Raw genomic sequence first — 10,555 nt, forward strand, 5'->3', positions numbered from 1 at the left:
TCTCTCTCTCTCTCTCTCTCTCTCTCTCTCTCTCCCGAGCCTACCCCGACCCGCCGGATTCCTCGGCTCCGACCGCCGCCGTCCGGCCACCATAGACCGGCGCACCGGTCCCAAACGGTCGGCTGTCGACCCAGCCTTCTTCCTGGACCGGTGAGAGCTGCCCTAGCGCCACCGTGAGGGAGAGAGCTCGCCCGGAAGCTCCGGCTGCGTGGTGGAGTCCCGACGCCGGAACTCGCTCCTCCGGCCACCATTTCCAGTGATTTCAGTTCCATTGGGAAGTGCTCTCCGTGTGTAACATTTCCCTAGAAGGTAATGATCCAATTCGAAGTGTGTATGAGGATTTTCGGGCTAGGGTTTGAATTAGGGGATTTTTAGATGTTTTGATTCGATTACCCTAGTTAGGCTTAGAATTGGACTAAGTGCTAGTTATGGAAGTTGTTGTGCGTGATGAGAAGATTATTCTGTCAAAATTTGGGAGGCATTGGTCGCCGTCGGAGTACGGCTGCCGGCCTCCGCTGCCGGCGGAGCAGGCGGCGGCGCCGCCACTTGGAGGTTGATTTTCAGGTTTTTGGGTTTGTTTTAATGAGAGGAGTCTAATGAAGTATAGTTTGGAATTTTTGGAGGAGTTTTGTTAAGGTTTGGGATTTTTAAATGATTAAGGATTTTGCCGGTTATTAGAATGAAAATCCGGCCGTTGAATTTCATTGGTATTTAGTTTGGAATGTTATAATTGATGAATTAAGGTTGTGGTGGAGTTTGGTGTGAATCCGGTGAGTTTAACTCTATTAAGAGTAGTGGGTTCAACGGAAGAGAGTTAGATGTTTTTATTCACGTAATTATTTTCCGGAATTGAAGTTTGGTCCTAAGCATGGTTGTTGTGCCTAAATCTGTGAGTGGAGGAGACCCCACTTGAGTGGTGATTCGGAATTCGTCAGACTTAGGCCTAAATCTGTGAGTGGACATTTTGGTTTTTAATTAATATGCATGCAAGATTTTATAATTTAGTATTTCATTTTCCGAGCATATATTATAACTTCGGTATATGAAATGATGTTGGAAATTATTTGAGATTGATGCATGGATTAAATGTTGGTCATAATTTATGGATTTGAGCTCGGATTGATAATTTGAGATTTGATTTTGGATTTTCTTTATGATTTCCGGATTTGAGGTTTCATACTGATTTGCATATTATCTGGTTTTTGAAAGATGATAATCATTAAAGTTATTTATTTCATTGAGCATTTTAACGTGTGGGACACGTCGTTGAATTTAATTAGTTTCTTTGCTCTTTGAATTCTTTGAGTACGGTTGGGAATCGTACTTATGCTTTGATTATGAGTCTCGGGGAAACTCACATGGATTTATGTTTCTTTATTTATGCCATACTTGTTGGATCGTTATTATTCATGCTAACATGTTGTTCCGCCTTTCGAGGCGATGTAACTTCCACGTTTTAAGTGGGGTTACTCAAGCCCTTTCCGCCTTCGGGTGATGTGATGTAGTCGACGACATCACGCAAGCCCTACATCCTCTCTATTATCATAACATGAAGGTGTAGGGAGTATGGGAGTACTATTGCTTGAGAGGCAACCGAGTCTGGGAGGCTCACTTGTATGGCTATATTTGTTTCTTATTTATTGTTGTCGTTTTGACTAGCGGGGCTAGTCTCTTGTTTTGGTACCTTCTTCTATGAAGGTTATTATTTATCTTTTTCATTAATTTGACTAGCGGGGCTAGTCCGTTTCCTTGGGATTTTCTTTACGAAAGTTTTATCAACACTTGCAAGCAACAGATTTCTTGATTATTGGAAAATGGGAAAGTAATTAAGTTTGGTTAGTTATGTTGCGATCAGTTATTTGTTTAATTTTTCGTCCACTCACTCTAACGTTTTTATATTACTTTTCCCTGAGCCCTTCAGTTTCAAATGCCCAGTGTGCAGGCTAAGTTTTAAAAGAGGTCGAGCGTACATGGAGTTGAGGCATAGTCAGAGGCTGCTTCCGCATATTCTTTATTCGTTGTTTTTCGTTCAACTTTAGATATGCTCTGAAAGTCCAATAGTAAATTATTAATAGTCCTTATTCTTGGTTGTGGGATTATTAGAGTTGAGTAATTGTTATATTAGGAGATGTGTTGATCTTGGGGAGCAGGAAGGCTCCAGGTGTTGAGGCTGGTTTGTTTGGTTATAGAAGTGTTAAGTTGGATTTTTCAGGTAAGGGTTGTCCATTTTCAAGGAAGGTTATGCCGAATTTTCGGTAAATTTTCCTTGAAGGTGGACCCCGCAAGATTTACCTTGGGTTTCAGGGTGAAATTCGGGGTGGGTCCTGTCAAACAATATATTAATCTGTAAAAATCCAGTGTTGTTTTCAGTAACAATGTGCGACCTTTGGAGAAGAATTTGTTAGCTTCTATTTTGGGCGCCGTTGAATGTCTAGAGGAGCATGGTCTTTATTTAGGCCTTCCTATTCAGGTTGCAGAAAACAAGACAAACCATTTTTAAGTTTCTCAAGAAAAAATTAAGTAAGAAGCTAATTAGTTGGAGAAAGAAGCTTCTAAGTGCAGGAGGTAAAGAACTTCTAATTAAGGTAGTTGTTTAAACTCTCTCGAATTATGTGATGAACTGTTATGCCTTACCTAAGACGTTGTGTGAGGATCTTCAACAACTGTGTTGTGAGTTCTTTAGTACTGCAGAACAAATAAGATTCATTGGTGGTCTTGGTATCAGATGTATCTCCCCAAAGAACAAGGTGGAATGGGGTTCAAACATTTGTTTGCACATAATCTTGCTATGTTAGCTAAGCAGGGTTGGAGACTCCTTACCAATCCTAACTCACTAGTTGCACAGCTCTTCAAAGCTATTTATCATCTACATACTTCTTTTCTTGAAGCATATATGGGTGAAAGACCTTGATATGCATGGAGAAGCATTACAGAAGCTCGACCCATTTTGTAGGCAGGCCTTTAATAGGGTATTGGTAATGGCTCTTCAGTTAATATGTGAACTGTAGATTGAATTTGTGTTATGAAATTTGTGGTGTTACTGAATTTGTGTTTTTGATGTAATGTGTTTTTATGTAAATTGTGTTGTGTTGTGAAATTTGCAGGATGGCTATCATGGGGAAGAGGAAGGACAAAGCGGCTCGAGACTCGTAGTTGATGGAGGGCTTACGGCAACAAGCTGCGGACATTGGCTCCTCTGCTTCACAGTCCACCCCGATGCCGCCTGGATACCATCAACGGCTCTCGCGTTGATTGTACGGCCATCTAGTAGCATATATGGTACAACAGTTTCAATATCAGCATCGACATCAAGCACCATCATTAGTGGTTGATGCATACCTAAGAGCAACACAAACTTCTTTACAATTCTCAAACTTAATGTTAAGTTTCACGAAAATCGATGATAATAATTGTTGGATTTTTTGTTTGTAGATCCGCCCCCGAAAATGAAATGAGGGTTTTTCTCTGAAAAAGAAGGCGGCGAAGATTGTTCAAGCAACGGGGAAGAAGATCAAGTTGAAATACAACTCCAAGATGAAAGGACCAAGCATCAGGGGGGGTTAACATCATGGTGATGAAGGACGTCGGAAGGGCCATACAGAATCTAGTGTGAATGAAGGCATCGTTGTTCCACAACCTTGTGGATGACAAGAAATGGAAGGTGTGGAATGCGTGCACTCCTAGGTAAGTCAATGAAAATTAAATTTAGCTAATTACATTTATTTTTATGATTTTTAGCATATTTTTAACAATTATATGTGGGATAAGGACGATGAGCCTATGTTCAAGTCGATACATGATAGGGTATAGGATAGGTACAAGGAATGGAACTATGGAAGTTTGCGCTTCACGGTATTTTGCAGTAGCATGGGAGAGACGACATCCCGATTGAATTCCTTGGCAGACCAAAGCAATTAGAGTTTCTTTGCATTCATTTCGAGAGCAACGAGTTCAAGGTACTACTTTTTGGACATCATTATTTCCCTTTAATTTTATTTATCTAATATTATACTGAATATTTAAATAAAAACTTTTCGTGTAATAGTTTTGGTCGACTGCAAACACGCGAAACCACAACGAGAAGACGATGCACGTACCACCACACAGGGTCTTCCCCTATCATCTACTTGATGGAGGAGCTGAGAGCATAGGGTGAGCTGTTTGATATTATCAAAGGATTCAATAAAACCTATGTGTGGCCCGTGACGAAGTGACCACAACACATTATGTAAGTGTTTTTCTTTTAACTATTTGTTTGATAATTATTATTACGTCGGTCTAATTAATTATTATTTATTTAATTCATTTTGTTTTTTAAATGCAGAATGACATGATGAAGGACGTCGAAACTAGGAAGGATGCTTATAAAGAAGCACACCAGGACGTGACGAAGGAGGAGATCAATGAAAGTGTCCGATCACAACAGATCGAGGTGTTAGATACGATGCTCAAACCTCGGAAAGGTAATAAGTTCATGTAATATCTCGGAATTTTAGTTTTCTATTTTTAAAAGGAAAATTATTTTTCGAGTTATTTTTATTTCGATTTCTATTATTCTTCAAATTCTTTGTGGCTTTCGAAAATTATTTAAATTTTTAGTTTCTTAAATTTGTCTTTCGAGCCCATAGGATTAACCTAGACGTCGTTACGAGTTTGTAAAGCGTTTTCGGACTTCGGAACTATTTTTAATGATTTTTAGAAGTTGGTATTATCCAAAAATTTAATTAAAAATAGAATTATTTGAGGTGGCTTGATTTGGAGCGTCGATTCTAAACAACCGTTTCATCTGGACGGTTGGGTGCTGAATATATAAACTTGGATCGGTGTAAAGGAATCAGACCCGACTTTTGGTCGAGGACTCGTTTTGCAACGGCGGTGAGCTGGCCGCGTGGTTCTTCGTCCTCCGGTGACGGCGAGGAGAAAGAATGGTGGCGACGGCTTCCTCTCGTCATCGTAGTCTTCCCTGTAATCTCACCTTCTCCAGAAAAGGTCGGGTAAGAGAGAATCGAGCAGAAGGAGAGGCTGGGTTCGCCGGCGAGTTTCCGATTCCGGCAGCGTCGACGCCTCTCACCGGTAGCCGAAGCTTCATCTCGATGTCAGAAACCCTTCCATGATATTCGTATGTTCAGAGGAGCCTCCATGAGTGAGAATCGATTAATTGAAGCTCAAGGAGTTTTCCGGCGAGAGTTCTGTGTTTTCCGGCCACCGGCGAAGGCAAGTGAGGTATGAAACTTGATCTTCTCGTCGTGCTCTACATGTTTATATAAATTGGAATTGAGATTGGTTGGGTGTTGGAGAAGTTGGGTTTTGACATTGGAGGACCGCCGTGTGTGCCACTGTGCACGGCGGCGGTGGGGGTTGTTCTTATAATTTCTGGCTTTTGATAGTTATTGATTGTGGGGGAGTGTTTTGAGATGCGTTAATTGCAGGGATGGAAGAGTTAGGAGGATTGGAAGTGTGAATTGGTTTGAGGGTTTAGAACTGTGGATGTTGCTGTTGTGTTCAATGTTTAATTGTTCATGCCTATTATATGGTTTGATGTTTGATAGAAATGTGGAAGTGAAATGGTAGATGAAATGATAATTCAGAAGATTGGAAATTTGAGCAGAGAATAGGAACTGTTTAATTGGGATGATGGATTAGATGATAGTTAGAAGAATGAGTTTCGAATATTGGAGCATGGTTTAAGTTGATCATGTTTTATCGGTAGGAAGATGAGAATCTGGGTCACATGAAGATGGGTTACGTGATTAGCAGGTGGCTTGTATTTCTTTTGTTGGCAACAAGTCTACTTTCTATTATGAAGATGTGGTTTAATTAAGAAAGAAGATAGAGCAGCTGATTTACGTTGGTAATTAAGGATGGATGGTTGAATTAGGTGTTGTTACTTACTATTGACCAAGATGTTTAATTGGAAGTATTTTGGGAAGGCTGAGAACTTGGGGTGTCTAGATTAATTCATTGAGATTTGGATCAGCATTTGGGGTGCAATTGATATTCAACGATGGAGTCTGAAAACTAGTGGAGACACATTTTGGGTGCACATAGCAATTCAGAATCATTCTATGAAGAAGTAAATGGAATTTGGAGACGATGAAGAAATCAGAGACAAAGAGTCTCGGGTGTCCTTAGTAATTTCGGTATATATGAGGATTCAGTACGAGGATCAAATGTGAGTAGCTAGATTGCAAGAGCAGAAGGATAAGGATTTCAAAACGCGTGTCGCAGTGTCACTAATGTTAGTTAGTGTCAGAGTCAAAGCTCGGATTCCAGGTAGGGTCTCTATCGGGGAACCTTTCTTTAATTTGATAATTGGAGTAATAATTCAAATGTGTGATTTGTGTGCCATTGAGTGATTAACTCTTGGTTGTTATTGTTTTTGTTAAAGCATGTGTAATCATTGATTTATATGAAATTGATGTTATTGCTTTTCATTAAAAGCATGTGTTAAATATTGTAATGCAAGTGTTGTTACTCATTGTTATGCATAATGCATTGTGAGGATTTGTGAGAATGGTGAGAAAGGTGATTATGGAGAATAATGAGATTGATAGAATAGATACATTTTGTGTAGTTTAGTTTCATCATGGTAGCCCACACGTGCACAAATTCAGGGAATGTATGCCCTTTCGATGGCGGACATCGACAAAACGATCTTATCGGGTTTCGAGTTTAGAGATCATGAGTATAACAAGACGACTAACAAAAATGGTATAGGTGGTGAAATATTACTGATTATTAGATCATATATTCAAGCCATTTGAGTCACCCCCGGTTGGTAAAATACATGGTATGGGACGTGTAGGCTCACCTGTATTTGATGTATGGACTGATAGCCAGTAATTGAGGAAGACATTCATTAGCATATGCATCGATTTGTCGTTATTTATTTAAAGTATTGTTTAATATTTGTTAACTTGTTTGGGCGACGTAGTTAAGTATAACCTAAGAAAGTTTGGTCCTACTGAGCGTAAGCTCACCCCTATAAAATCTTGTTCAGGTGTCTAGGTGGACACGTCTTACAAGAAGACTAAACGAACGTGTACGAGAGTCGACCAAGTTTACTGAAGATTAGAAGCGAGATAGTTCGCAAGGGCTGCCTGTTTTGTTTTTTGTAATCGGTTTTGTTATTTGTAAACGTTTTATTTTCTTTTATTTCTGGAAAAGTATTTGAAATTATTTTAGTTTCTTTTACTTTTCCCGCTCACGCCTCGGGTTCGGCGTCAGGTGCTTGGAAACCACCAACACCGGGTCCGGGGTGTGACAGTTCAAAGGGATATATAGGACGAGTAGGCGTGCAAGATTTGAGCTAGTCGTCAACTTCCTCGACCTCACGTACTTGTGCTTCTACACTTGATGAGCTGGTCCAAGAGGTCACGAAGCGTTAGGAGCAGCAACTCCAAGAGGTCTCGGAGCGTGTTAAGCGTGCCGAGCGAGCAACGGAGGCGGTGCAACAACAAATGCCCTTAGTCATTGAGAATCTAGACCTGCAACTTCCTCCTCAAAGTCAAACGCCGCACCATCCTCGACACGACGATGATAATGATGGAAGCGACAACAACAACTTCGACACCTCTTAGTTTTTAGTGAACTAGGATTTCATACTTTTGTTTTCGTTGAATTAGTTTGTATGAACAATTTTCTAGTTATTAATGAATAATGTTTATATTTATTATTTAATCATAAATGTTATTAAATTATTATTTCTCAATTTAAAAAAAAATTAAAATAATGGTGAAATGATGAAATAGAAAGTTTGTCGCCTAGAACTTAATTCCTATGCAACGGGCCTAACAAAAGTTTGTCGTAGGTCTTAAATCCTAGGCGATAGACTTGCTAAAATGCAGTCGCCTAGGAGGAAATCTTAGGCGACAAACTTTCTATTTCTTTTGTCTAAGATGCTACACTTGTCCGTCGGCTATGAACGTTTCCGACGAATTCGTGTCTGACGCCTAAGGTGTTAGTCGACGGAAAAGTCCGTCTGAGAGGTCAAAAATCTTCCGTCAGCTAACATCTATCTCAGTTGACAAGACTAACTTTTTTGTCGACTAGGAACCTACATCATCCTAGTCGATGGAACCTAGACCTTCCGTCGCTTAGGATCCTAGGCAACGGAAAATAGATCTTAAACGATGAATCTTGTCCGTCGTCTAAGAGCTAAATTTCGGTAGTGTGGGGTCATTTTAAGTTGTATCATGCCAAAGGGTGGACAGTTTCCCTTTTAGTTATATACATGTATGCGTGCTTTGGATAATTAACATGCGTCGGAAGATCGATTTGATTGGCAAATACAGCAAGTAATTAACACGCGTGCTTTGGATAATTAATGATACAGGTGTATCCTTTAGCTTTTAGGAATTAGTGATTCCTTCTCCAAGTTAGTTAAGTACATAGTTTTCTAGCTTGAAAAGGAATAGTTGTCTAACTTAGTTAATGAGTAGTTTCCAAGTTAGATAAGGATTTATAGAGTTAGACTCTATAAATAGAGGTGCCTAACTTAGTTCTAGACACTAGAGTGAAACAGAGACAACATCTGTTTACACCAGAGGGAAACAGAGACAACATCTGTTTAGAAGAGAGCGAATCAGAGAGCTAGAGTGTTATTGTGAGAGAAGGCATTAGACAATAATCATTGTACCCTTTTGCACAATAATAAGTGAGGAATATATTTTCTTCGACCTACGTTACCTGTGTGTCTAAGTGCTATTAATAATTCCGCTATTAGTAGTAACACTTAGGTAATTCGTATCAATTAACAGCATGTCTTAAAGAAACAACTAGCAATTAAAATGTCCTCTTTGATTACTTACGTTTTCAATGAAAGAAGAATATATACCTGGAATTTGGGATATAGTTGACTGCTTGAACTTAGCTTCCAAACTATCCCAGGCAGCTTTGGCCGTGTCAAGGCCACTGACAAAAGGAAACATATCATCCCCGCAACATATATGGATGGCATGTAAAGCCTCTGCGTTTCTGTTGCTCCAGACCTGGAATTCGACTTCATTGTCTTCTAGTTTCGGAGGTTCATTTGTGGGTTTCACTATGCTCCAAAGATCTCTGGCTACCAGATAGGTTTTCACCCGCAAACTCCAGAGTTCATAATTATCTTGGTTTAGAACTTTATGAACAATATTCACGCTGGGGACAAGTGTAGCGGCCATTTAATCTGTCATGAACAATATACGTCAGGCGTGAGAGAAACAAAAGCTAGACGATGCTAGGAAATCAAGTGTAAGTACTCACACAGTTTTGAATTGGGAAAATGAATTCTCAAGAGGTTGCAGACTGTATTGTCATCACCGATCGAGTACGGCCGAGTGCAAGGACAAAAGTAGTAGCCAAACTTGTGATAGATAATATATACACATTTTTGTTTATTGATTAGACATGAACTATTAATTAAACAACAGGTGGGAAAAGACTAGAAATTTTAATTAGGAAGATAATTTCATCGAAAAAAAAATTAGGAAGATAAGCTCACGGCATATGAACTCACAGAATTGTGGCCGAAGTCAACCTGAAAAATTCATCGACTTTAACTTCATTACAAGTTAGTGAATACTCTACAATACTTGTCTTATTCTAATGACATTAGCTTCCCACTCTTATTTTCGGACATTTTTTCCCATTGACTAGCAACCTTCTATTAGTTCTATATAAAATTTTGTATCAGGTTTTTTTCAAAAGGAAGGACGTTCGGCCTCAAAATAACCAAAGAAGGAGGGGCACGTAAGAATCGAGGCATTACGGCCACCTTAAAGTAACCTAAGATGTCACCATGTGATGAAGAACATAAGAACTAAAACACGAAACTTGTTAACAAACTAGCTTATTCAGACACAACCTAGGACCATCCTACGCAGGGGGGCTACCTTAGGTTCCTAATTAACAGATTAAAAACCTAAATAAAACTAGTTTAAAAACAATACCAATCGAGGCCCACCCCAATGTTTGGCTACCCTATAACCAAGGTTCTAAAAAATGCTGGACGGTAATCGGGTTCTAAAAGATTAATCGAGAATTAATCGGTTTTCTATTTTTGTATTTATTTTATTTTTTAATACCAAATAATTATATAATACAATTAAAATTACAATTAACATGTAATTATATAATTATTAATACAATTATTTTGGTTGAAAAGTCAAACTATAACACAACTACCCAAAATCGGACTTCCACCTCAACCTAATCTACCCAAAATCCCAAATGCAAACAAAAACCCAGATCGTGTTGTCCTAAAAAAAAAAAAAACCAAGATCGTGATTTTCTTCTCTTCCCTTTCCTTCTTCCATCTCCTCAGATCGTGATTTTCTCAATTTAAATCTCCGGCAAATCAAACCCTACCACCTGGAAGTTGCAACAACCAAGCTTTACTCCAAAAGTCTCGTCTTTTTTCATTTTTTCTCTCTGTACTTCTCACTCTGGACTGATGGTAGTCCGGCAGCTTTCTCAACAAAGGCACACGGCGGCAAGGCGCCGTTATCCACTCTCTCTTCCCGGCACCGCGCATGGTAAATCATCTTGATTCGTCTGTGTCTTTACAGGTTTT

General features: G+C 39.3%; 1 protein-coding gene across 1 annotated transcript in view; it reads right to left on the reverse strand.

Moving 5' to 3' along the window:
• Positions 1-9,299, reverse strand: part of LOC101314411 — a 17,595-nt gene extending 8,296 nt beyond the window's left edge. The window contains exons 1-2 of the mRNA XM_004288289.1: positions 9,247-9,299; positions 8,837-9,169 (exon numbers count right to left, since the gene is read on the reverse strand). Of these exons, the coding sequence (XP_004288337.1) occupies positions 8,837-9,164 (328 nt within the window). The 5' untranslated portion in view covers positions 9,165-9,169; positions 9,247-9,299. The remainder of the gene's footprint in view (positions 1-8,836; positions 9,170-9,246) is intronic.
• Between the last annotated feature and the right edge of the window lie 1,256 nt (positions 9,300-10,555).

Source organism: Fragaria vesca, linkage group LG1, assembly GCF_000184155.1.
Source record: "Fragaria vesca subsp. vesca linkage group LG1, FraVesHawaii_1.0, whole genome shotgun sequence".
NCBI classification, from domain to species: Eukaryota; Viridiplantae; Streptophyta; class Magnoliopsida; order Rosales; family Rosaceae; genus Fragaria; species Fragaria vesca.